Source organism: Notolepis coatsorum (assembly GCF_963971535.1).
Source record: "Notolepis coatsorum genome assembly, chromosome: 14".
Taxonomy (NCBI): domain Eukaryota; kingdom Metazoa; phylum Chordata; class Actinopteri; order Aulopiformes; family Paralepididae; genus Notolepis; species Notolepis coatsorum.
The window spans coordinates 16,650,557-16,678,454 of NC_140178.1; the positions used below are offsets into that span (position 1 = coordinate 16,650,557).

The 27,898-nt window shown below is 43.3% G+C and overlaps 1 protein-coding gene across 1 annotated transcript in view; it reads left to right on the forward strand.

Annotated features, from left to right (window-relative positions):
• LOC311240442 (tubulin-specific chaperone D-like) overlaps nucleotides 1-26,703 on the forward strand; it is a gene marked incomplete at its 5' end in the record, with an annotated part of 97,657 nt that extends 70,954 nt beyond the window's left edge. Inside the window, 8 exons of the mRNA XM_084329025.1 lie at nucleotides 4,668-4,806; nucleotides 14,696-14,817; nucleotides 17,913-17,990; nucleotides 18,547-18,636; nucleotides 19,723-19,810; nucleotides 23,283-23,392; nucleotides 23,958-24,048; nucleotides 26,404-26,703. Of these exons, the coding sequence (XP_084185151.1) occupies nucleotides 4,668-4,806; nucleotides 14,696-14,817; nucleotides 17,913-17,990; nucleotides 18,547-18,636; nucleotides 19,723-19,810; nucleotides 23,283-23,392; nucleotides 23,958-24,048; nucleotides 26,404-26,418 (733 nt within the window). The 3' untranslated portion in view covers nucleotides 26,419-26,703. The remainder of the gene's footprint in view (nucleotides 1-4,667; nucleotides 4,807-14,695; nucleotides 14,818-17,912; nucleotides 17,991-18,546; nucleotides 18,637-19,722; nucleotides 19,811-23,282; nucleotides 23,393-23,957; nucleotides 24,049-26,403) is intronic.
• Nucleotides 26,704-27,898: the final 1,195 nt, after the last annotated feature.

Consider the following 27,898-nt stretch of genomic DNA (forward strand, 5'->3'; position numbering starts at 1 on the left):
GGGCTGGTCGATATGGCAAAAAAAATATCTCAGATTAAAAAATAAATAATAATCTGATTTGAATTGATTATTTTCTCTTGAAAACTAGAAACACCAAGGAAATCATTCAAATAACATTTGTTTTTATTTGACACAAAAAAATTATCAAACCAAGATGAATTTCCCTATTGGGATTGAAGTGCAAACCTAACTTTCACCAATCTTCACTTAAAAAAAATAAAAGAAATTATATATATATAAAAGGTTACTCTTGATCAACAAAGATGAATGTCCCAGTGTTGTTGGCGCATTGGCTGGCTGCACTCAAGCGGCGCGATCAGCCTGTTGGACAGGGAATGAAGATCTGCAGCGAACACTTCATTGCCTCAGATTATGTTGTTGAGGGTGTCTTTGAAGAGGATGGGAGGTTTGTCCAGAAGACCACTAATCAGCTGAAGCCCGATGCCGTTCCCTCGGTCTTCGACAGACAGACCGGCCCAGGCAGTTCAACCAGCGTCAGCCCTGCGCCGGAGCATTTAGCGTGCTGGCTACCTAGCTACGGTTCAGCTAACTAGCTACATGCAGCATTTAGCGTGCTGGCTACCTAGCTACGGTTCAGCTAACTAGCTACATGCAGCATTAGCGTGCTGGCTACCTAGCTACGGTTCAGCTAACTAGCTACATGCAGCATTTAGCGTGCTGGCTACCTAGCTACGGTTCAGCTAACTAGCTACATGCAGCATTTAGCGTGCTGGCTACCTAGCTACGGTTCAGCTAACTAGCTACATGCAGCATTTAGCGTGCTGGCTACCTAGCTACGGTTCAGCTAACTAGCTACATGCAGCATTTAGCGTGTCCTCTTCAAAGACACCCTCAACAACATAATCCGAGGCAATGAAGTGTTCGCTGCAGATCTTCCTTCCCTGTCAACAGGCTGATCGCGCCGCTTGAGTGCAGCCAGCCAACGCGCCAACAACACTGTTTTTTTCACTGGTAGTTTGTGGAAATGAACCAACTTTCCTCTCTCTTTCACGCGGTAAAATTTGTTTGAACAGCCGGGAGCAATACAAAAAGAACCACCGCGGTCCCGTTGTTTGGTAGGTAACTTTGCATTTACTGACTGACCTTCAAGACACTCCATGTTTACTAGGCAGCTAACCAGCAGTGTAAGCCAGGAGCCAGACCAAACCATCACCGTGACGTCAGCAACAAAATGGCGGCGCACATGTTGATAAATGATACATAAATGGACATAACAAATCGTGCAAATCTAACTTTCACCAAACATCACTTCTTGTAAAAATAAAAGGTGAATATTGAAAAAAAAGAAGAAAAAAAATCGTTTTCAAAATCGTTCCAAAATCATTCATTCGAATTAATCGATACAATCGATTCATCGCCCAGCCCTACTCTCTGGTCTCTCTCTCTCTCTCTCTCTCTCTCTCTCTCTCTCTCTCTCTCTCTCTGTCTCTCTCTGGTCTCTCTCTGTCTCTCCCTCTCTCTGTCTCTCGCCCTCTCTCTCTCTCTCTCTCTCTCTCTTCTCTCTCTCTCTCTCTCTCCTCTCTCTCTCTCTCTGTCTCTGTCTCTGTCTCTGTCTCTCTCTCTCTCTCTCTCTCTCTCTCTCTCTCTCTCTCTCTCTCTCTCTCTCTCTCTCTCTCTCTCTCTCTCTCTCTCTCTCTCTCTCTCTCTCTCTCTCTCTCTCTCTCTCTCTCTCTCTCTCTCTCTCTCTCTCTCTCTGTGTGTCCTGCCCTCGAGCGCCACACTCTCTTGGCAGCATCAGAAGCTGCTGTGTCATTGGCCGCACGCCAATATCGTGTATATCGTGTTTCACTGTCAGCGGATTTTCAGCATTTTAAGTGGCGCGGTTGCGAAACGCCGACTATTGATGTCGACTTAAAGGACAATTCGATTAGATTAAAATGTATTGTCATCATGCAGCTACAGATTGTATAGTATTGTATATACTATACCAGGGGTGGCCAACCAGTCAGAGATTAAGAGCCACAAAAATTACTGTGGTATCACAAAGAGCCACACCATATACCAGCGTTTCTCAACCTTTTTTTCAGTCACGGCACCCTTCATGTGTTTATAGGTCTCACCCTCTGGCCTCTGAAGTTGCTAATTTCTTTTTTATTTGGGCCTCACAGGGTTAAAAGTACACTGTGAGGCCCACGGTTGCAAAATTACAAAATCACTTTTAGCCATTAAAAAAATAAAAAATTGGTCCTGTTGTTCAGCCTCACAATGCTATTTGATAGTAAATTTCCCACCCTCTGGCCTCTGAAGTTGTGTCTTTTTAATTTGGGCCTCACAGGGTTGATATACAGTAAAAGTGTATATTTTCAGCATTACGTTTGTTTACCAATGATTTTAACTGTTATTAGTGAAATATAAGATTATAGAAATCTCAGGACATTGAGTCGGAAACCGGTGCATATTGACAGGAGGAAGTGGAGCAGCCAAAAGTGAGTGTAGTCTTTTGAAGGAAGACTCGGGGCTTTCGAATTTCGAAAAACTACCCTACCCAGCTCACGCCAGCCCCTGTCAATCATCTGACTTCTGGATTTACTTTTTAATTTCTCTTATTTTTGGGGATTATCTCCCACAAACCTGAACGTTATTGCCATAAAACAGAACACAGTTAGTTTCTCTACCTTTCTGTGAATGTCTAGTAAAAAACGGTGTTGCAATATGATGAAAAATGGTGGAGAAATGTACATTATAAAAAAGATGGCAGAATTCAGTACTGTATCTACAAAACCTTTAATCATCTTCCCTTTATTCATTTGCTTAGATTTTTCAGGTCTGGTAAATGTTTGCATGGTGTTATTCACAGTCAAAGATAAAAAAAAAAAAAAAAAATTATATAATTGATATTCTCCTTTGGTTCATTACAATTTACTCAAGCCTAGTAACAGACATACTATTTCTGACACTGGGAATACATTCCCTGAGATCCATAGATGTCCCTAGATTCAGATACCAAGAACATGCAAATGGACCATTAAAAAAAAATCTGTAAATGTTTATTCTACGTCCTTATGGAATGAGTGACATACAAAAAAATTAAAGAAAATATTATTATTATTATTTTTTTTATGGATGGAAGAGCCACACATTGACGGGCAAAGAGCCACATGTGGCTCGCGAGCCGCGGGTTGGCCACCCCTGTACTATACTATACTATAAATCAGAGAGAGAGACCCTTTGAATTTATGATTTGATTTGATCTTTATTTATCTCGAACACAACATACAAATCACAGTAAAGACAAAATGTCTTGGTGTGTCTGCTTCTATTAGCGCAAGAGAATTTAAAATGGCGTGCAAGTGCAGCCGCCAGTTCAGTGTTGCTCTGTGTTGTTGTTTCTTTTGCCAGTATGGTTGTGAAATTGGTATTGAATTTAGCTCTAAGTGGTATTAAAAGGTCTTAAAAAGTCTTAAATGTAACTTGTTCAAACCCGCAGATGTCCCGATGATGCATGGCGCACTGAGCTGTAAACTGTTGACTTCTCAAACCAGAATGAGCTTTATATTCTAGTGTTTTCCACTAATCCCATCCAGAATTGAAACATTGTGAAGGTGTAAAACACTCACATAAACATCCTATAGGCTCATAAAGTCAGTGTCTACGGAGCAGCTCTATATCTGATATCCAGCTCTATATCTGACATCCAGCTCTATATCTGACATCCAGCTCTATCTGATCCAGCTCTATATCTGATATCCAGCTCTATATCTGACATCCAGCTCTATCTGATCCAGCTCTATATCTGACATCCAGCTCTATCTGATCCAGCTCTATATCTGACATCCAGCTCTATCTGATCCAGCTCTATATCTGATATCCAGCTCTATATCTGACATCCAGCTCTATCTGATCCAGCTCTATATCTGACATCCAGCTCTATCTGATCCAGCTCTATATCTGACATCCAGCTCTATATCTGACATCCAGCTCTATCTGATCCAGCTCTATATCTGACATCCAGCTTCTACATCTGACATCCAGCTCTATCTGATCCAGCTCTATATCTGACATCCAGCTCTATCTGATCCAGCTCTATCTGATCCAGCTCTATATCTGACATCCAGCTCTATCTGATCCAGCTCTATATCTGACATCCAGCTCTATATCTGACATCCAGCTCTATATCTGACATCCAGCTCTATCTGATCCAGCTCTATCTGATCCAGCTCTATATCTATACTGACCCTTAGCTGCCAGAGTTGTACCCTTCCTGCTGACTTGTTGTACAGAACTTGTAAGTCGCTTTGGATAAAAGCTTCAGCTAAATGACTAAATGTAAATGTATATCTGACATCCAGGGGAATACACACATACTGTACATAAACACACATACTGTACATAAACACACATTTGAGTGTTCTCTGACTGATATCTAGTTTGAGGAAACAGTGCTGCGTGTTCTCAGACGTTGACTTCACTGTCTCGGGGCGCAGGATTAACCTATTAAATCTTAATAGGATCACTTCCCGGTTTCAGCTAATTTCTTGCTCTTAAACTACACGGCAGCATTTTCTGTTGAGCGCTAGAGCACGTGCGCAGGGGTGCACGCGGGGGAGGGTGGGGTGCGCGCGCGGGGCCTCAGGTGGAACGGCTTCTCAGTGACTGCTGGTGTTTAACTTGGCCCTGGTCCCTGTGCTTGGGCTGTGTGTTTCCAGGGAGGGGAGGGAGATCCTGAACTGGACCGCTGAGTCTCAAGCCTACCCCCACATCGCCCAGCTGCTGGGCCTGCCTCAGTACCAGTACCACACCCTGCTGGGCCTCACCGTGTCGGTGGGCGGCCTGACCGAGTCCACGGTAGGTCAACACCACCTATAGGCCGGGCCTGGGGGGGAGACATGATGGAAGATAAGTTTCAAGTTTCTTTATTAGTTGTCATACAGAACAGTACAGAATACTTTTATATAAAATGCTTCTTTCTGTTTTGCTCCAGAGATTGTGCTAGATAAAAATAGATAAGTATAAAATAAGTATAGTAAGTATAAAAAGAAGTCAAGTACGTAGACAAAAGTGTTCAATATATACATATATACAATGTACAATGCAGAGTAGAAAAGTAACTGAGTTACAATACAATATACTATACAGTACAATGCAGAAATGGGATGAGGTACAATTTAGGTACAATTTACAGTAAGGTGTAATGAGGTATGGGTTGTAGTGCAAATTCTTTGCCAATAAATATAAAGTGTGTTTAGGTGTTCTAAAGTGGGTGCTGCAGTAAGTTGTTTGTTTAAAGTGAGTGTGTGCATGTGGATGTGTGTGCTGTGAGTGCATTTGATGGTTACATAGTGTTATTGTCATTTAGCATTCTGATGGCCTGAGGATAGAAGCTTCTTCTTAGTCTCTCTGTGCTTGCCATGAGACTCCGGTATCGCTTGCCTGACCGCAGCAGTTCAAAGAGGCAGTTGTTTGGGTGGCTGGAGTCTTTGATCATTCTCTTAGCCTTACCCATGCACCGCTTGTTGTAAATGTCTTGGAGAGTGGGAAGCCCCCCTCCAATTGTGCGTTCGGCTGAACGGGCCACTCTCTGTAGTCTGCTATGGTCTTGTGCGGTGCTGTTCCCAAACCAGGAGGTGATATTGCATCAGGATGCTCTCTATTGTGCATGAGTAGAAGTTCTTAAGGATCTTCTGACTGACTTGGAACTTCCTTAGGCGCCTGAGGAAGTAGAGGCGTTGTCGTGCCTTCTTCACAACACTGTCAATGTGTGTGGTCCATGTCAAGTCCTCGGATATGTGGACTCCGAGGTACTTGAAACTGTTCACTCTCTCAACCGGTGCCCCGTTGATGCTGAGGGGGCTGTAGTCCCTGACCCCCGACCTCCTGAAGTCCACAATCATCTCTTTTGTTTTGCTGATGTTCAGGGAGAGGCAGTTCTCCTGACACCACTGCAACAGATTCTTTACCTCTTCCAGGTAGGCCCTCTCGTCGTTGGCAGAGATCAGGCCCACCACTACTGTGTCGTCAGCAAATTTGATGATTGTGTTGTTGTTCCACTGTGCCACACAGTCGTGTGTGTACAGGGAGTAGAGGAGGGGACTCAGAACACAGCCCTGGGGGGCCCCTATGTTGAGCGTGATGGATGAGGAGGTGCAGTTGCCTGCTCTCACCACCTGGGGTCTACCCGTCAGGAAGTCCAAGACCCACTGGCAGAGGTCATAGTTCAAGCCCAGGTCCCTGAGCTTGGCTATGAGTTTGGAGGGGACTATGGTATTGAATGCTGAGCTGTAGTCAATGAACAGCATTCTCACATAGTTTCCCTGCCTCTTGTCCAGGTGTGATGCTGCTGTGTGCAGCACATGGGCTATGGCGTCCTCCGTGTTGGGGCGGTATGCAAATTGCAGGGGGTCCAGGTTGATGGGGAGGGAGGAACAGATGTAGCCCTTCACTAGCTTCTCAAAGCACTTCATGGCTATGGAGGTGAGAGCTACAGGGCGGTAACATAACATACCAGGGTATCTGTGGGGTATTAGAAAGACCTCCTCTCCCCAGACCTGTAAGTAGCACAGGTACTAACCACACAGGGTACCTGCGGTGTATTAAACAGTCTTAAATAGTCTTGAATTCATAATTCTCAATTTAAGGCCTTGAAAGGTATTCAAAAGTCTTACATTTCATTTGCACAGGTATTGAATATAAATAATATTTAATATCGATGGCTGAAAGGCAAAACCTCTTATCTGCAATTTTTTTTATTTTATTATTTCACTTTGGATGATGAGAAACCTCCTATCTGCACCTATTCAGTCTGTCTGCAAGATATCTTCCAAAAGCCAAAAGCAGTGTATTGTATTTGCATTCTGCGTTTCTTTTGTTTTCTCAAAAAAGTGAAATTTTCAGATAGAAGGTTTTGCGTTTCAACCATCAATATATGAAATGTTTTTGTATTCAAGGCGCTACTGGAAGCTTGGTGCATCTGGCGAGAGATTGCATGGAATGCGCAAGAATTTAAATCTTGCTAGTATGGTCGTGAAATTGGTATAAAATGTTGCTCTTAAGTGGTATTAGAACGTCTTAAATTGTACTTTTGAAACCTGTAGATACCCTGGATAAGATAAGATATTCCTTTATTGATCCCCTTGGGGACATTTGGGCAGCATGGGGGGTGGGGAGGGGAGGTACAGGTAGGTACAGGTATGGTATGCGCAGCGTAATAGAAGAAAGACATAAATATAGGCCATACAATTTTATCTGAATATAAGAAATATGAGAAAAATAAACGGTGTAAACGATATAATTAACTCTGAATATAAAGATATGAGAACAGTGTAAACAAAGGTGCAGATGAGGGTCTGTATGCCCTATTAGTTATATTATACAATTTACAATAGATATAGGCAATAAAGAAATTGAGTCTGAATATATGCTATGAGTAAAAGTAAAAGTAAACAGTATACACAAGGTGCAGTATACACAAGGTGCAGTATACACAAGGTGCAGTATACACATTGGTACCCTGACTGGCATGATATACATCAGGGGTAGGCAACCCTAGGCATTATTTTTCTTTTTTATATTATAGTGAAATATTTTGCACTGTTGTCGCATTTATCTTGTTGAAATCCTCCCACGGGTTCTTTTTTGTAAGTCGACTGTTTTGCACACCCCTATGACAGCTATACAGCTGTTCCCATGGTGCTCAGCAGTCAGCTGGCCTCCCGCGCCCGCGCGCAGTTCCCAGGTAATCATACAGTGCTGCGGTTGCATTCTGTATGTGCCGTCTTTCATGATGGCAACCCCCGCTAAGAAAGTTAAAGCAAAGGAAATTCGGGCATTCCAGCCCTTGTGGACAGACGACTACGGGTTTGTGTGTCAGAAGGACCGTGCTGTGTGTACTTTATGTTTAGAAAATGTAGTTTGCAGAACGTCAGGTGTGAAACGCCATTTTGAGACGAAGCATCAAAAAAGTTTCAAAGATCAGGCATGGAAAGCAAGCCAGCACCCTCAAAGTGTTCACGACTGCTAAAAACCATGCAACTGAAGCAAGCTATCGCATTGCTCATTGCATTGCGAAATGTGGAAAGCCATTCACTGATGGTGAGTATATCAAGGAGGCTTTTCTCTGTAGCTCAGATGTTTTGTTTGAAGGCTTGCCAAACAAAGAGACAATCAAATCAAGGATAAAAGATATCCCCATGTCAGCTTGAAGTGTCGAGCGACGCATCAACGAAATGTCAGAAAATATCAGAGAACAGCAAACAGCTGGATTAAAAGATGCTCCGGTGTGCAGCTTAAAGTGACCAACTACAGCCCCCAGATAACGGAGCTCAGTAAAGCAAAACTGTTTGTCTGCATTGCACCCCCGCCCCAACTCAGATTTAGGGTTGATACAACCATCATAATAAATATTGTTAATAATAACAATAATAATGTAATAATGTAAAAATATCATTAAAAATACCTGATTATGAGGGGGAAAAAATACGATGCATGGAATATTGTTGATAAGGCACACTAGTTACAACTATATTTCAAACTGGCACTGCATGTCAAAAAGGTTGCTGACCCCTGATATACATCATACATTGTAGTCCGTGCAGGTTCTGGTGGTCAGACACACTTAGTGGTCAACTCTTCATCGAAAAGGCAATAAAGCGAAAATGTTTTATTTATTGCCTATTGGGAAGAGAGCGGGTAGCAGTGAAGAGTGGCTAGAGTGACACACACGCATCCAAAAATGTTAAACAGTTTTGCACACATTAATTTAAATCATCTGTATACACCCAATTCAAGAGTTACGGCTGCATTTCCTTTCATTATTTGGTCACGGATGTCCGGATTTGGTGCACATTTTGGCCCTTTTGGGGCAGAGGTGTTTATACAGTAGCAGGCTGTAGAGTAGGCAGCTCTGCGTAGGAGTGTGCATCTCCTCCTTTATGTAAAGGAATCACTTGGCCGATTTCGGAAAATCTGCCCGTTGAGCGATGGAAAGGTTAAATATATGCGCCACTCGCTCTGCGATAATTGGAGAGGACAGTTTTAGAAAAAGAATAATCCAATTTATTCTCTCTAGTTGAACTGGTTCCAATGGCTTGCGATGTTTAAATACATCATTAGGAGAGAGACGGGTTGAAGGGTGAACTGAGAAGCACGGTTCAACACAATCGGCATCAATAAGAAGAAGGGGCCCTGGCCCCTGAGTGTTCCTTGTGTACCGTCAGGTCCATACATGCAGTATTTGGACATTAACACGACGTCTCGGCTCTGTACGCCACCACAATGGATTTTTCTGGGGGGGGGTTCAGCCTAATGATGGCTTGCTTCACTGATACTGACTGCTCTTTGGACCTCGTATTGAGGGTTGACAACGGCAACAGATTCCAAATGCAAATACCACACTTGAAATGAACTCTAGAGACCTTTCGTCTGCTCCTTATGGACGATAGGAATGTGGGGAATAACGCATCTGGCCATGGAACAGCTGAGCAGCCAATGGACCTATCTCAAACCCTGCCTTCTTTTCTTGATCCTCCAATCACAACTGTCGCTTACCTCGGACATTGTCCGAGGTAAGCGACAGTTGTGATTGGAGGATCAAGAAAAGAGGGCAGGGTTTGAGATAGGTCCATTTTCACCCGATTTGGATGTAAACAGATTTGGATGTAAACAGGCAACAGTGGCTCGGGTGGTAGAACAGTCGTCTGGTAATCCGGAGGTTCCCGGTTCAATTCCCGCTCCTCTCTCGGGCAGTGTGTCGAAGTGTCCTTGACACTCACTTAACCCCTGACTGCTCCCGATGAGCAGGTTGGGCAACTTGCATGGCTGCCTCCACCGTCGGTGTGTGAATGAATGGGTGAATGTGAGGAACCAATTGTGAAGCACTTTGGATGAAAGCGCTATATAAAGGCACCATTTACCATTTAACAAATTAAAGATGAAAGTCTGTCCAAATATCCCTGGACCTGCCTGTATGTCCCTGGCCAGAGAGAGTCTTAATGAGGAGACGGATCACTGTGGTAGTTCTGAATGGAGAAATCCGTAGCATTAAAGATGGCAGAAACAACAAAACAGCTTCTTGCTAAATAAACACATTCAGAGAAAATCGGTACATTTAATTTTATGTTGAGTACATATCATTTATTACTGCATCTTGAGGTGAAATGTGTTTCAAAGTTTTAAAGATGTTTGAAATGAATAACGACCACAGTGCTGTGAGTCATGCAGTGAGTGGTCGCCATGGTAACTAAGGACTCCTGTGGCAGACAGACGCGTCTATTCTTTTACCAACTAACTTGCATTTGTCCGCGATCTGATTGGCCACTGACGTTTCTGGTCATGTGACATGTGCGCCAATCGCGTGATGCCTGTTTCTGCGCCTATTTCCGCCTGCAAACTACATAACGCCTAGTTTATCACTGGTTAAGCTTAGGCGACTCTTTCGAAGTTGGTTAAGGTTAGAGTTTGGAATCAGGGCTGGTGTTCTATCGCCCTGCTCTTAAGACAAACTCTAACCTTAACCAACTTCGAAAGAGTGCCTAAGCTTAACCGGTGAAAGAAACAGACGTCACACGATTGGCGCAGATGTCACATGACCAGAAACGTCAGTGGCCAATCAGATCGCGGAAAAATGCAAGTTAGTTGGTAAAAGTATTGACGCGTGGCAGACACCACTGGATGGCGCATGTTGGGGAAAAGACAATCACAAAATTGTCCTTCTTGACCAAATTAACCATTCTATGTTGTCATTATAGTAGCATAGTACATAGTAGTACTATTATAGTAGGTAGTAGTATAGACATAGTACTGTAGCATAGTACATAGTAGTATATACATAGTAGCATAGTACATTGTAGATGGTAGTATATATACATTGTACACAGTAGTATAGCCATATTAACATGGTAGGTGGTGGTACTGGTAGTAGTTTAGACATAGTAGATACTAGTAGTATAGACATAGTAACAATACATAGTAGATAGTAGTATAGACATAGTAGCATAGTAGTATAGATAGACATACAGTAGTAACATAGTAGATAGTAGTATAACCATAGTAACATAGTAGTATTAACATAGTACACAGTAGATAATAGTATAGACATAGTATCATAGTAGTATAGTAGTATAGACATAGTACATAGTAGATAGTAGTAAAGACATGAAAATGACCAAAAATGTACAATCACAATATTACTGTGTCATGGCCCTAGTGTGGTATTATTGAATTTGAGTACTCTGTCAATGTGGGATCTAGTAAAGTACACAAATCCCAACAATAAAACCATTGTTCATCCAGACCAGAACTAGTGCAAAGGTCAACTTGCCTTATTGACTGTAGTGTGTTAATATGTTCTTTTTACGGTTGTCTGTTATCACAGTGTCAGGTTCTGCTGTCAGCCCAGTTATCCGAGACAAAGTTTGGTTGTTTTGTTATGAGTTTGGCCAACAGGTGGCGCCAGAGCTCCTCATGTAGTCGACTCCAACCCCCTGACCAGCTAACCCTCTGAGAGGAAACAGGTTGTGTTACTTTGGGCCCTGTCTCTACTTTCTGTCCTTGTAAACAATATAGCAGCAACAACGATCCAGAACAATCTGATTAGGAGCTGGTCTCATCCAGAACAACCTGATCTGAAGCTGTTCTCATCCAGAACAAACTGATCAGGAGCTGTTCTCATCCAGAACAAACTGATCTGAAGCTGTTCTCATCCAGAACAAACTGATCTGAAGCTGTTCTCATCCAGAACAAACTGATCAGGAGCTGTTCTCATCCAGAACAAACTGATCTGAAGCTGTTCTCATCCAGAACAAACTGATCTGAAGCTGTTCTCATCCAGAACAAACTGATCTGAAGCTGTTCTCATCCAGAACAGGCTGATCTGCAGTCGGCCTTGTGGAGCTACTGGCAGACATGTTTTTTTTCCCATCTGAACCTGTGTGTCTCAGTGATGAATGAAAGCTTCTAAAAACCGTGTCGACCGCTTCCCGCTCCTGACCCCCTGCTCCCGTCACTCCACCAGGCCAGGCCTGGAGCCTCCACCCCCTTCTGTCTGTCTCTCCACCTGCGGGTGGCTGTGCTTCTAGAGGGGGTCCTGCTCGCTCAGGAGTGATTTGTGGCAGTTTGGTTATTTTTAACCCCCAGTGTTTGTGGATATAATAAAGACAAATAAGGTGAATGCCTTTTTAATAGGTGCAGCGAGGTCGGTAAAGCTGAACTCCTGCCAACAGAGGCTGTGAAAACTGTATTCCCTAGGAGGCCATGTGGCCCCTCCCCCAGCCTCGCTCTCTCTCTCTCTCTCTCTTTCTCTCTCTTCTCTCTCTCCTCTCTTCTCTCCTTCCTCTCTCTCCCTCTTCTCTCTCTCTCTCTCTCTCTTCTCTCCATCCTCTCTCCCTCTTTTCTCTCTCTCTCTCTCTCTCTCTCTCTCTCTCTCTCTCTCTCTCTCTCTCTTCTCTCCATCCTCTCTCCCTCTTTTCTCGCTCTCTCTCTCTCTTTTCTCGCTCTCTCTCTCTCTCTCTCTCTCTCTCTCTCTCTCTCTCTCTCTCTCTCTCTCTCTCTCTCTCTCTCTCTCTCTCTCTCTCTCTCTCTCTCTCTCTCTCTCTCTCTCTCTCTCCTCTCCCCCCCCCCCCCCCCCCTGGCCTCTCCCCTACATCAGATGGACCCTCAGAGACTGGGTACTGTAGGCTGATATGTTTGGACAGGACTGTGGTGGAAATTGAGCCAAAACTTCATCCATCCCTATTGGGCCGAACACACCGGATCACTCACACACACACACACCACACACACACACACACACACACACACACTAACACACACACTAACACACACACAGTTCAGAGAGTTCCACAGTTCAAGCACCCTGTCGATTCCTGTATCCTCCCCTTTCGTCACAACGGTGATGGAGTCCAACTTGAATAAGTGTGTCTGACTCTTAACCACCAGAACCTGCACAGACTACAACGTATGATTTGTGTATACTGCACCTTGTGTATACTGTATACTTTTACTCTTGCTCGTAATATACTTTCAGATTCAAATTTATTGTAACGTAGGGCGGCTGGCTGGCGCAGCGGACATTGCGCTCGTCACCAACGCAAGAGACACCGGGTTCAAATCCGGCTGTCGGCGTTGCCCCCGGCTTGGGCCGGCCGTCATACTGGCTCAATTGGCAGAGTCAGCGGGTGGAAGTCGATGGGTGGTAATCTGGACGTTGTGGACAGCGACTCCTACAGGTCGGTTGGGGGACGCCTGCACAGCAGAGACAGGAAATAGCGGGGGTAGTGTGTGAGCCTCCCCACACGTTACTCCTCGCCAATGAGAGTCCGCGCTGGCTGGTGAAAAGATGTGACAGGCTGCCTCCTCGTGTACTGGAGGGGACACGTAATGCAAGGCTTGCCTTCTATCCTCCCTACGACGACCTGTGGGGGGCATATGCGAGCAACGTTCAAGGAGGGGAGAATTGGAAACAGCGAAATTGGGATGGGAGAAAAAATAGAAAAATAAGGAGGAAAAAGTGGATACAAAAAATAATTAAATTATTGTAACGTATAATATAACCCACATAGGGCATATAGACCCCTCATCTTTATCATACCTGTACCTACCCTCCCCTCCCCCATGCTGCTATGACTCCGAATTAACCCAAGGGGATCAATAAAGGAACATCTTATCTTGTCTTATCCTAAATGTTAGGTTCTCATTTCACCAGAGACTAGATGGGGAAAGTTACTCAATAAAAGTCTGTTAAATATCCGTCCTGTCTCTGTCTGCCTGTTTGCTCCTGTTGCTCTACGGCACCTGAGTACGACAGTGACGGGATGCTGTCATTACTCAATGTTTTGCTCTGATGATGTCATCGCTCTGTAATGAAACTTGCCCCGTCTCTCTTTCCAAGGCTCCTCGTCTTCAGACACATTCAATACGACACAATAAGCGATCGTCGCGTATCACATTCTGTTATTCTAGGCGTCTGCTATGGTGGCCAATTTCTTCAGGCATTTTGTGTGTGTGCGCGCGCGTGTGTGTGTGTGTATTGTGCGTGTATGATTCACTATTGCCAATACCATTTTTTTGCGAGCAAACTACGAGTACTACATTTTGGGTACACACTCACCGCGCTGTTTTATTACTGAGACGAATACTTGGCAAGTTGTGTAAAAGTAACACACTCAAAATATGTTACCCTAGTTGAGGTCTTCAGTGGTCTTCATTCATACCAATTACAAATAACTGTAAAGCTAATATTGGCAGATAGCTGTGTGTGTGTGTGTGTGTGTGTGTGTGTGTGTGTGTGTGTGTGTGTGTGTGTGTGTGTGTGTGTGTGTGTGTGTGTGTGTGTGTGTGTGTGTGTGTGTGTGTGTGTGTGTGTGTGTGTGTGTGTGTGTGTATTGGGTGTGTAGTAGTACTGTGTGTGTGAGTGTGTGTGTAGTAGACATAGTAGTAGTAGTAGTAGTACAGTGTGTGTTGTGTGTGTGTGTGTGTGTGTGTGTAGTAGTAGTAGTAGTAGTAGTAGTACAGTGTCTGTTTGTGTAGTAGTAGTAGTAGTAGTAGTAGTAGTAGTAGTAGTACAGTGTGTGTGTTATTGGGTGTGTAGTAGTACAGTATGTGTGTTATTGGGTGTAGTAGTAGTACAGTGTGTGTGTGTGTGTAGTACAGTGTGTGTGTGTGTAGTAGTAGTAGTACAGTGTGTGTGTGTAGTAGTAGTAGTACAGTATGTGTATAATAACTACAGTCCCCTCCTCTCCAGGTTCGCTTCTCCTCCCAGTCTCTGTTTGACCACTTGAAGGGCGTCCAGGGGGACAGCGCCGCTCTGGGTCAGTTTGCAGACGCACTGCTGACCATCTTCAGAGACCACCTCCGCAACGACAGGTACACCTTTTCACTTCACACCACCTCCCTAACAGGTACACCTTTTCACTTCAGAGACCACCTCCTAACAGGTACACCTTTTCACTTCACACCACCTCCCTAACAGGTACACCTTTTCACTTCAGAGACCACCTCCCTAACAGGTACACCTTTTCACTTCAGAGACCACCTCCCTAACAGGTACACCTTTTCACTTCAGAGACCACCTCCCTAACAGGTACACCTTTCACTTCACACCACCTCCCTAACAGGTACACCTTTTCACTTCAGATACCACCTCCCTAACAGGTACACCTTCCTTCACTTCACACCACCTCCCTAACAGGTACACCTTTTCACTTCACACCACCTCCCTAACAGGTACACCTTTTCACTTCAGAGACCACCTCCCTAACGGGTACACCTTTTCACTTCAGATACCACCTCCCTAACAGGTACACCTTTTCACTTCAGAGACCACCTCCCTAACAGGTACACCTTTTCACTTCAGAGACCACCTCCCTAACAGGTACACCTTTTCACTTCAGAGACCACCTCCCTAACAGGTACACCTTTTCACTTCAGAGACCACCTCCCTAACAGGTACACCTTTTCACTTCAGAGACCACCTCCCTAACAGGTACACCTTTTCACTTCAGAGACCACCTCCCTAACAGGTACACCTTTTCACTTCAGAGACCACCTTCCTAACAGGTACACCTTTTCACTTCAGAGACCACCTCCCTAACAGGTACACCTTTTCACTTCAGAGACCACCTCCCTAACAGGTACACCTTTTCACTTCAAACTAGGGATGTCCGATATTATCGGCCGATATTGGCATTAAAATGTGATATCGGTTTAAATCTTTTTTATTTTATTTATTTATTTAACCTTTATTTACCCAGGCAAGCAAGTAAGAACACATTCTGATATTTTTTATTGTCAAAAGTATGCATAATGTTGTGTTAATTCCACGACAAGAGATATGTAATGTTAATTACCTGAAATTATTCCTTTTTTTGGGGGGGGGGGGGGGGGGGGGGGGGGGGGGGGGACTCTGCATATATCGGTATCGGTTGATATCGGTATCGGAAATGAAGAGTTGGACAATATCGGTATATCGGTAAAAAAGCCAATATCCAGCATCCCTATTTCATACCCTTATTTCTACTTGTGAGGTTACCCTCCTTTACAGCGACGACAAGCTTACAGACTGATCTGGAGCCTGCTCTCGCCACATTCATTCCATACATACAGGTAGATAAGAATAAACAATGAAAGAAAATCAGCTAAGACAGTTACAAGTGGACACACACAGTGGTCGGAGATCATGCTTTTAAATGCAGCAAGAGAAGGAAGAAGCTTCAGAGTCAGTTGGAGCCGCATTCCAGGAGTTGGAAGTATCAAAGGAAAAAGCAGTGTTTCATATTTCAGAGCAAACTGGAGGAACCCTAAGAACCAACCGGCCATTTGAACGTGTAGAATAGGTTCCAAGATTCCATTCCAACAGTGTTGTGATGTAAGCGGGAAGTTTACCAATAAACAAATACCAATGATAGTTACGCCTTTAAACCACAGTCTGAAGGTCATCCAACCTCTCACACACACACACACACACACGCACACGCACACGCACACGCACACACACACACACACACACACACGGCTATAGCATCACTATAGACACACTTGGGACACTCGGCAGGGAGAGAAGAGAAGCTGAAGCTGAGTAGACTCGTGTGTGTCGCCTCCTCAGTGACGGCCAACCCAGTTCCACATTCTGCGATCTGATTGGCCACTGACGTTTCTGGTCGTGTGACATCTGCACCAATCGTGTGACGCCTGTTTCTATCACCGGTTAAGCTTAGGCGACTCTTTCGAAGTTGGTTAAGGTTAGAGTTTGTCTTTAGAGCAGGGCGATGGAACACCAGCCCTGATTCCAAACTCGAACCTTAACCAACTTCGAAAGAGTCGCCTAAGCTTAACCAGTGATAAACTAGGCGTCGTTAGGTAGTTTGCAGGCTGTTCGAGGCGGAAATGGGCGCAGATACAGGCGTCACGCGATTGGGGCGCACATGTCGCATGACCAGAAACGTCAGTGGCCAATCAGATCGCACCAGAAACGTCAGTGGCCAATCAGATCGCACCAGAAACGTCAGTGGCCAATCAGATTGCAGAACGCGGAACTGGAAATGCGTTGGTAAAAAAACTAGACGCGTGACGACCAGCAAATACATTGTGCTTTAAGCGTCACCGGTCTCGTCTAAATGAAACGCTGATCTTGTGTTTCCCTTGTTGGCCCGCGTCCTGCTCATTTAAAGTGTTAATGTGAAACATCCTCAGCTGTCGACACGGAATAACCACGAGATATATGAAGATTTAGTCAGATTGCTAATGACATTTCAGTGTTTTGATTTCATGTTGAAGTCTTTATTATTCGGCGATGACAGACAGACATACTGGCGTGTGTCAACTCTCCAAACAGAAACACAGAATGTATATATATTTAGAGATGCACTGATTTAAAAAAACAACTCATTATTCCTGTCAGATCCCATCTTGATGCGTCTACAGTATGCATACTGTATAGAGGGGACATTTCTACGTCTACATCAGTGGTTTTCAACTTTTTTGGGGGGTCAACGCCCCCCCTATCTGACATCAACACCCCCCTATCTGACGTCCACACCCCCCTATCTGACGTCCACACCCCCCTATCTGACATCCACGCCAGCCAGATATATATTCTTCGTCTCTCAATTATGATTATTTTCTGTTGATAATTTTCATCTATAAAATTTCTAATTGGCTCATTTTGTTGGGTCAGTGTTGTGTGTAAAATTAAGGCTTCTAACAATGGGTAGGGTTTAAAAAAAAAAAAAAATTAATCTAAATTCAGATGTTTACTCCATTATACATTTTTTTATACCATAAATGTGTATAAATTAAACATTACGAAAAGTTAACATTTTCTTTACTAAAAAAGTGACACTTTTCCTGTTTCTGAAGTGGCATTTTGGTTTGTGATTATGCTCACTGCATGTAGGCTTCTCTCTGGTTCCAGTTGGTACCGCCCTGCTGAGAGTTAACGGTTTGACCCCATCTCTCCGCAGGGTATCCGATCCCTTCCTGAAGATGCTGGATCAGATGCTCGCTAACAGCTGCTTTGAGATATTCACCACCCAAGAGAAGTGAGCATCAAAGAGAGCATTACGGATGTGGTGACGTTGTTTCTGACCAAAGAGAGACGACGCTGAACTCTGTCTGTCCTCTCTCTGCCGTGTCTGTCCTCTCTCTCTCTGTCATGTCTGTCCTCTCTCTCTCTGTCATGTCTGTCCTCTCTCTCTGTCATGTCTGTCCTCTCTCTCTGCATGTCTGTCCTCTCTCTGTCATGTCTGTCCTCTCTCTGTCATGTCTGTCCTCTCTCTCTCTGTCATGTCTGTCCTCTCTCTCTGCATGTCTGTCCTCTCTCTCTGTCATGTCTGTCCTCTCTCTGTCATGTCTGTCCTCTCTCTGCCTTGTCTGTCCTCTCTGTCTCTTAGGACATGTCATGTATAATATAACTGATAGGGCATACAGACCCTCATCTGCACCTATGTTAGCTCTAAATTTTTCAAATTTGATTGCCTATATGTATGTCTTTCTACTATTACCCTGCCCATACCTATACCCCACCCCTCCCCATGCTGCTATGAATTAACCCAAGGGGATCAATAAAGGAATATCTTATCTTATCTTTATCTTAAGTCACCCGTTCTGCATGGACCTGCTGTCTCTCTGCAAGGAAAAGATCAAGAAGTCCAAGGACGTCCAGAAGATCCTCTCCGCTGTAGCCGTGTGAGTCTCCTCTCCATAGCAGCCCGGTCTCGCTTAAAATATGTAAATTAAGTACCTTGTCCCCTGTGGTCGTTCGTTTCTGTTTTCTGACGAGGCCGTGCTGTACATACAACACGTGATACACCGTGGCGAGGGGGGGGGAGGACCAGAGGGGGGGGGGGGGGGGACCAGAGAGGGGGGAAAGGACCAGAGAGGGGAAAGGACCAGAGAGAGGAAAGGACCAGAGAGGGAAAAGGACCAGAGGGGGGAAAGGACCAGAGGGGGGGAAAGGACCAGAGAGGAGGAAAGGACCAGAGAGGGGGGAAAGGACCAGAGAGGGGAAAGGACCAGAGAGGGGGGAAAGGACCAGAGAGAGGGAAGGACCAGAGAGGAGGAAAGGACCAGAGGGGGGAAAGGACCAGAGATGAGGAAAGGACCAGAGAGGAGGAAAGGACCAGAGAGGGGGGAAAGGACCAGAGGGGGAAAGGACCAGAGAGGAGGAAAGGACCAGAGAGGGGGGAAAGGACCAGAGAGGGGGGAAAGGACCAGAGGGGGAAAGGACCAGAGGGGGAAAGGACCAGAGAGGGGGGGGAAAGGACCAGAGAGGAGGAAAGGACCAGAGAGGAGGAAAGGACCAGAAAGGGGGGAAAGGACCAGAGGGGGAAAGGACCAGAGAGGAGGAAAGGACCAGAGAGGAGGAAAGGACCAGAGAGGGGGGAAAGGACCAGATGGGGAAAGGACCAGAGGGGGAAAGGACCAGAGAGGAGGAAAGGACCAGAGAGGGGGGAAAGGACCAGAGAGGGGGAAAGGACCAGAGGGGGAAAGGACCAGAGAGAGGGAAAGGACCAGAGGGGGGGGGGAAAGGACCAGAGAGGGGGGAAAGGACCAGAGGGGGGAAAGGACCAGAGAGGGGAAAGGACCAGAGGGGGAAAGGACCAGAGAGGGGAAAGGACCAGAGAGGGGGAAAGGACCAGAGAGAGGGAAGGACCAGAGAGGGGAAAGGACCAGAGAGAGGGAAAGGACCAGAGGGGGAAAGGACCAGAGGGGGGGGGAAAGGACCACATGTGTTGATGACGTGTTGATGACGTGTTGTTTGGTGTGCCGCAGGTTCTGTGGGCTGATCCAGTTCCAGGGGGAGGTGAGGAAGAGGATTCTGGCCCAGCTGCTGATGCTGCTCCTCCACCCCTTCCTTGTGGTAGGTCTTCCTCTCACGCAGGACCCTGCTACACCATCCCCTGGCGGAGTCATTTTACAAGGCTTATTGCTTGGAACTGTCGTGTAGACATTTTGGGGGAAATCGCACTAAACTAAAGGTTTTATACCAGAATATAGACTCATGAAGCCAATGATTTTTAGGACCTCTCATTATAAGTTGACTGAATAAGCCCGACATCTCTGCTGGCTCCTACTCTACTCTAGTCATTCTACAATGCCTATTGTTTGGAACTGTTGTGTCGACATTTTGGGGAAATCGCACTAAATTGTGCATTAAGTTGCTTAACAGCTCTGCCGTAACTACCTAACAATGGAGTGTTTGTTTGTATGTGTTTGGGACGGGACGGGGGGGGGGGGGGGGTGGATTCCATGTTGTTTACACTCAAAGGAGCAATAGGCCGTTGGTTTTGGGCAGATTTTGGAGATATTTTTTAATCCTTCAACCGAATTTGACAACGCCCTTCCCGATCAAAACGCATCAGGACGCCTCCAAAGCCACGCCCCGCTAGGTAGCTAGCAGGCCTTTGTTAGCAGCAGGCCTTTGTGTACGCACGCAATTGTTGTGTGCATAACAAGCGCATGTGTCACTAGAGGGTTTGATTGACAGCTCGCTCGTTCCAATCATTTGACTTGGTCGTTCGTTTGATTGGATGTCGTTGTTTTAGTCTTATTTTCTTTGCATACTATCGATTACTGTTGAGATATAATAAGAAATCTAAAATGTTGACAAAAATCGGCTGCCGCCTATTGATCCTTTAACCACTTTAGGCTACGTTCACACCAGTGGAGGTTTCTCTATGACAACACGTGAAACACAAATTCACTCATAATTCATAATTATTATTAATTTACATATACCTATATATATAATATATATATATTTTTTATATATATATATATATATATATATATATATATATATATATTATTATTATTATTGTTTTTTTTTATTATAAATGTTTTCCTCTAAAAAAAATTCCAGTGAATTTTTTTTTCTTCAAAAATGCCCAAAATTGACAGCTCTGAGCAGGCCTGCACTGCAGTAATGCCTGCAGTAATTATTTGTGCAGAATAACTGCACAGGTTGACCCAGGGTTAAATAAATAATAAATAATAGCCAATCAAAATAGGCTATTAATGTCATCTAAGCACGGTCTGTGCATTTAAACTCTTGCCATTGAATGGAGGATTTAATGATTGACAGCCCTTGACATCCAATACACGGAGATTGAATGATTGGCAGCCTTGCAAATCCAATCAGAGTATGGCTCCTACGACTGCAGCTCTGTAGCTACACGGCTGTTTCTCCCCTCGCGGGATTGATTGATTGAAAATTTTATTAACAGAGCACTGAGAGCAACCATGTTCGAAACCTCTATATTAGTGTATCTAACATTTAGCACTTTAATAGCGGGACATTTACTGAGGACCAGCACAACACACATGTGGATATTATGATTTAACAAGTCTTATCTGTCCAGGAGGATGACAACATTATTGCAGGTACTGTAAGCATAAGCAGGCAGCCTAGCAGTTTCTAGCTTGGATGCTAATAACTACTAGCGTTATCACGCTAGCTTGGATGTAATGTATCACATTGGCTGCTGGCTGCTAATGCAGCCTGTGGATAATATTTGCATGTGCACGGTGTTAGTGATGCTGGCTAAATGAATGAACGTTGTGTCTGAATGTTTGCCGCTAGCTTGTGGCTAGGCTAACTCACTTCGCTGAAGGTGCACAGCTGAGCTAGTGTCTTTGTGGCTTTCCCGGTTTGTCACGGTGAGATTCATGTGGGGAACTTTGGTGTGTGTGTGCAGCTCTGATGAATGAGAACTGCTGTCTTGTGCCGTTGTGTGGGTTTGTGTCTGAAACGACCGGTGGCTTGTGTGTGTTGCGTGAGATGCAGAAGTAAACATTGCCAGACATTCTGGTTAATGTAGTCATTGTAGTTCTCCCTCGCTTTCACCCACAGTTAAAGGAGACATGACATGCTGGTTTGATGAAATGTGTAGTGTAAATGAAATGAATAGTGTATGTATATTCAATAGTAGTATTGATAGTATATTAATATGTATATTGATATTGATATTAATATTAATTAATTTATTGATTGGTGTTGGTATTAATATTAATATATAGTGTATATTAATATTATGTTTTCATCTGTGTCCACTGACACACAGTGGGGGATGTTTTAAAAATATCTTCATCTTCTTTATTGTTCATCTTCTTTACGTCCATCTTCTTTATTGTTAATCTTCTTTACGTCCATCTTCTTTATTGTTCATCTTCTTTACGTCCATCTTGTTTATTCTTCATCTTCTTTATTCTTCATCTTCTTTATTGTTCATCTTCTTTATTGTTCATCTTCTTTATTCTTCATCTTCTTTATTGTTCATCTTCTTTATTGTTCATCTTCTTTATTGTTCATCTTCTTTATTCTTCATCTTCTTTATTGTTCATCTTCTTTATTCTTCATCTTCTTTATTGTTCATCTTCTTTATTGTTCATCTTCTTTACGTCCATCTTCTTTATTCTTCATCTTCTTTATTCTTTATTCTTCATCTTCTTTATTCTTTATTCTTCATCTTCTTTATTGTTCATCTTCTTTACGTTCATCTTCTTTATTTTTCATCTTCTTTATTCTTCATCTTCTTTATTCTTCATCTTCTTTATTGTTCATCTTCTTTATTGTTCATCTTCTTTATTCTTCATCTTCTTTATTGTTCATCTTCTTTATTGTTCATCTTCTTTATTGTTCATCATCTTTATTCTTCATCTTCTTTATTCTTCATCTTCTTTATTGTTCATCTTCTTTATTCTTCATCTTCTTTATTCTTCATCTTCTTTATTCTTCATCTTCTTTATTGTTCATCTTCTTTATTGTTCATCTTCTTTATTCTTCATCTTCTTTATTCTTCATCTTCTTTATTGTTCATCTTCTTTACGTCCATCTTCTTTATTCTTCATCTTCTTTATTCTTTATTCTTCATCTTCTTTATTCTTTATTCTTCATCTTCTTTATTGTTCATCTTCTTTATTTTTCATCTTCTTTATTCTTCATCTTCTTTATTCTTCATCTTCTTTATTCTTCATCTTCTTTATTCTTCATCTTCTTTATTGTTCATATTCTTTATTCTTCATCTTCTTTATTCTTCATCTTCTTTATTGTTCATCAGTTCAGGAGCGAGGGACCAGTTCACACTGGCATCTGATATCGGCCACATTTAAATAATCATGTGAACAACCACAAACAAAACAAAAAAAAATCAGATCTGAGCAATAGATTGAGCACTATAAGGCTCGCAGTGGGAACTTAGGCTTGGTGTTGAGTAAAGCACGGAGAACATCTGCGCTTGATACCAGAATATAGACCCATGAAGCCAGTGATTCTTGGGACCTCTCATTATAACTGACTCTAACCCATCTCCCTCCTGCTCTGTAATCTGCAGATCAGGAAGACCACAGCCAGCCAGATGTACGAGATGCTACTGACCTACGACGATGTCATCGACCCAGAGGTGTTGGACGACACCATGACCCTGCTGAGTGACACTAACTGGTCAGTATTCAGGTCGGGGTTGAGGGGCATAAACGCACCTGTTAGATTAGATTTGATTCAAATGTATCGTCATCATGCAGCACAAGTACAGCACAACGAAAGGAAGTTTGGCGTCCGACCAGAGTGCAAATGTAACAGTAAAGTGCGATAGTAATGTACAGGTGATTAAACGGGGTATAAAATATATAAATGAGTACTCCTGAATAATAGTGCTAATCTGTTGTAGTATTAATACGTACAGTGATACAGGTATAAAGACACTATGGTAGTAAGTCATACTGGCCAGCAGTGTAACTAGTAAGAGTAGGTAAGGGATATGTACAGATATAGATATATATATATATACACTACTGTATATACAGCATTATTGTACATACTGTTACTGCCCCAAAATACAGCAAATACAGTTTAAAACTCGTATTTACTTGTTGTCTACTGTTAGTCATTGTATCAACAGCTCGGTCTCGGTCAATCAACTAGAGAGTGAAAATAGATTGGACCTTTAATGATTGTGTCTTTGTGTAAGATGATGTCCTCATGTCGTCCTTCTGCATGTCTGCTGCAGGGAGAGCGACATCGTCACACTACGACCCCACCGGAACCGGCTCTGTGATTGGCTGGGAGTGAAGTTGAGAGTGCCCCAGTCGGTTGTCCAGGTAACTGTAGAACCGAAATGTCGTCATCAGAATCCGTTTTACTGTCACATCCCTGTTCTGTTAAGAGTCTTGGCTCCTTGACCCAACAGCAGCAGCAGCAACAGCAGCATCATCAGTAGTACAAGAACAAAGAAGCTATAAAATAGTGTAAATGTTTAGAAATTAGCAACATAGCAATTAGTGATGGACACGAGTAATGTTTTCCCAGATCCAGTACTCTCACGAAATACTCAAGTAGTGCAAGTAGTAGAGTAATCGATTACTCGCGCCCATTCCTAGTCATGATATCAAGATATCGTTAGGCAAGGGCGGCTAGGTGGCGCAGTGGGCAAGGCGCTCGCCACCAACGCAGGAAATGCTGGGTTCGAGCCCAGCTCTCGGCGTTGCTACCAGCTTGGCTGGTCGTTCATACTAATACAATTGGCAGTGTTAGGGGGTGGGAAGCTGGTGGGTGGGGATCGGACGTTGTGGACAGTGACTCCTACAGGTCGGTTGGTGCGCCTGGGCAGTAGAATCAGGAAGCGACCGGGGCGGCGTGTCCCTCCCACACAGACCCTCGCCGCTGAGAGATCGCACTGTGCAGGTGAAAAGATGCGACGGCTGCCTCCTCGAGTACCGGAGGGGACACGTGATGCAAGGCTTCGTCCACATTGCAGCCGGCCTGTGGGAGGCATGGCCTAACAACGTTCGAGACATGGGAGGGTAGAATTGGACAATACGAAGTTGGGGAAGGGAGAAAAATAGATCAAAAAATAAAAAGATATCGTTAGGCACAGTTCTGTCATCTAAACGAATGATAACAACAACCACAGTAACTCAAATTCCAGTATTTGAGAGGGGATGATATTTGAAAGTATCATGGTTTGATATCACACGTCACATTATCACACAGTTCATACCATGATACTTTCAAATATCATCCTCTTAAATATTGGAATTTGAGGGGATGATATTTGAAAGTATCATGGTATGAACTGCGTGATAGTGTGATATTTGAAAGTATCATGGTTTGATATTGCACGTTATCACGCAGTTCATACGGCCGTGCCCTACTTCTAACCCGCTGCGTCACAGTGAGCCGGCGCGGTGGGCGCTTGAATGAATGGAATGAACAACATAGACGTGTATTCTGCGTTGGTATCGCCGTGCGCAGGCTGCGGTACAGTCCATTCATCGCAGGGCTACAAAGGTTTGTTTGTGTTTGAGGTCTCCTACTTTCTGGTGGTCACACGCCTCATCACCCTTTGCCAAATCCTAACATATGATTCACTTTTCTACACAATCAGTGAATCAGAAGATTGATACCAATTTCCTTTCTGTCCCTACAGTAGGAAGCTATCCAGCTGCATGCTTATGTTCAGAGTCAATTATATTGTTGACACTGTATATTTGTTATCCTATTTTTATATTCAGATCACATTTTATTGCCTATATTTATGTATTTCTTCTATGACCATGCCCATACCTGTACCTCCCCTCCCCCATGCTGCTATGACACCTGAATTTCCCCAAGGGGATTAATAAAGGAATATATTATTATCTTAGCCTAGCTTAGTACAATGAATGGAAAACAGATGCGTAGTGGCTAGCCTAGCTTAAAACTCATTGGCCAATGCATGGGCTAGCCACTACGTATCTGCTTCTATTCATTGTGCTAAGCTAGGCTAGCGTGCAGCTGGATAGCTTTCTACTGAATGCAGAGAGGAGATTGGTATCTATTCTCTTGTCTGATTCTGGAGAAGACGGTAAGTGAATTTCCTATAATGTCGGCGTGATCCTAATGGGAGCTTTGTAGATAAGGAGTTATTTTGGGTTATGGAGCCTGTTTGTTTCTCGAGGTGGTATTTTTATTGCCACGTTGTTTTTTCCAACTAGCTATTTCAAGAGTATGGGCATAATTGGATTTCTATTTCCGCATAGAAGTTATCTCCTTTTGATCACATTTGGGTAACTTGGATCATTCCTTTTCCTCAATAGATTAGATTAGATTAGATTCTAATTTATTGCCATTATACAGCAACAACAAAAATCAGTTTGCCATCCAACCAGAGTGCAAATGTAACAGTAAAGTGCAATAGTAATATACAATGTACAGGTGGTTAAACGGGGTATGAAATAAATAAATTAGCAATACTGAGTAATAGTGCAGATCAGATGAATGTACATAGTTGTAGTATTATTATGTACAGTGATTCAGGTATAAAGACACTATGGTAGTAAGTCATACTGACCAGCAGCGTAACTAGTAAGAGTAGGTAAGGGATATGTACAGATATAGATATAGTATCTACAGATATGTAAAAGGATATATATATAGAATATAAATATATAAATGTATTCCCATTCTCTCAACAGATACCTGTCCAGTAAGCACAGGGTTCTTCTCAGCTCCCAGACAGCAGGAAGCCACATGTACCAGACAGGAAGTCACCAAGTACCAGACAGCAAGTCACATGTACCTGACAGCAGGAGTCCATGTTGACTGCGGCTTCGCCTCAAACTGTCCGTCTCACTGAATCGGTTGTTCCTTCCATATGCCCGACATCAACTTTATGGAACGCTATGAAACTTTACTATTTTTTTTTAATTGTAAAACAATTATTAATGTTCTGTCGCAATCTGTCAATTAACTTCATAACTTTCCATGATTTGACAATAAACAAACCAAAAACACCATAGTTGTTCTCTTTGTTGTATCAGTGCAACTTCAAAACGATATAATTTCATTCCTTTTCAAACTTTTATTCATTATTTCTCATTTACAGTCACGTCGTGTGTACATACAGAAATAAGCACCAAAATAAAGCACACGGCATATAAAATCACAACAAAGAGACAACAAGATGAGGCAAAAAGCAAGGATAACAAATCAATTAAAACACGTACAACTTGATTGACAAAGGTTGGCGATTTTAAACTCTTTTAAACTCTGCAACAGAGGGGAGAATCTCAAGCTTTAAGGACTGTTGGAGTTCATTCCATGAGCTAGGGGGGCATCATAGCAAAATGCATATTTACCCTGTTCTGAGCAAACTCAGGGGACCTTAAGGACCAGCCAGTCACTAGAACGGGTTCCATAGGTTCCAGAATTCCAAAATTGTAGTATAAGGAGGTAGCTTACCAATAAGGGCCTTAGAAATGAAGAAATGCCAGTGTTTGTTATGCCTCTCCATCAAAGAGGGCCAACCAACCTTCTCATAAAGGACACAGTGATGAGTGTTGTATCTATCATTATAATAATAATAACTTTTATTTATATAGCACTTTTCATACAAGATGCAGCCCAAAGTGCTTCACATTACATGATAAAAGAAAGATAAAACAATGAATAATAACAGATTAAAAAAAGAACCACAACCACAAGTAAACCACACAGTCTAAAATCACAAGCAAAGAAAAGGGATAAAATCGATGATAAAAAAAATATAAATTGTTGCTAATTAAAAGCAATATTAAAAATGTATGTTTTCAACTGTCGTTTAAAAATGTCGACTGAGCCAGCCTCTCTAGTATTTTTTGGGATTGTGTTCCACAGCTGTGGTGCATAGAAATTAAAAGCAGATGCCCCAATTTTCCCTTGGGGCACCCCAGGAACATTTAAAAGACCAGCTGTGGAGGACCTCGTGACTGAGGGGACATAAAAAGACAGGACATCAGAAATGTACGAGGGTGCTAAATTGTTAAGAGCTTTAAAAACAAGTAGAAGGACTTTAAAATTAGTGATGCATCTGAGGGCAGCGTGATGGACAAGGATTTAAGAGTCGAGGCTGCAGCATGTCTATATTACATCACCATAGTCCAAGACTATAAGAAGACTGCTTCGACAGCTCTAATCAAAGGAAAGCTGGTT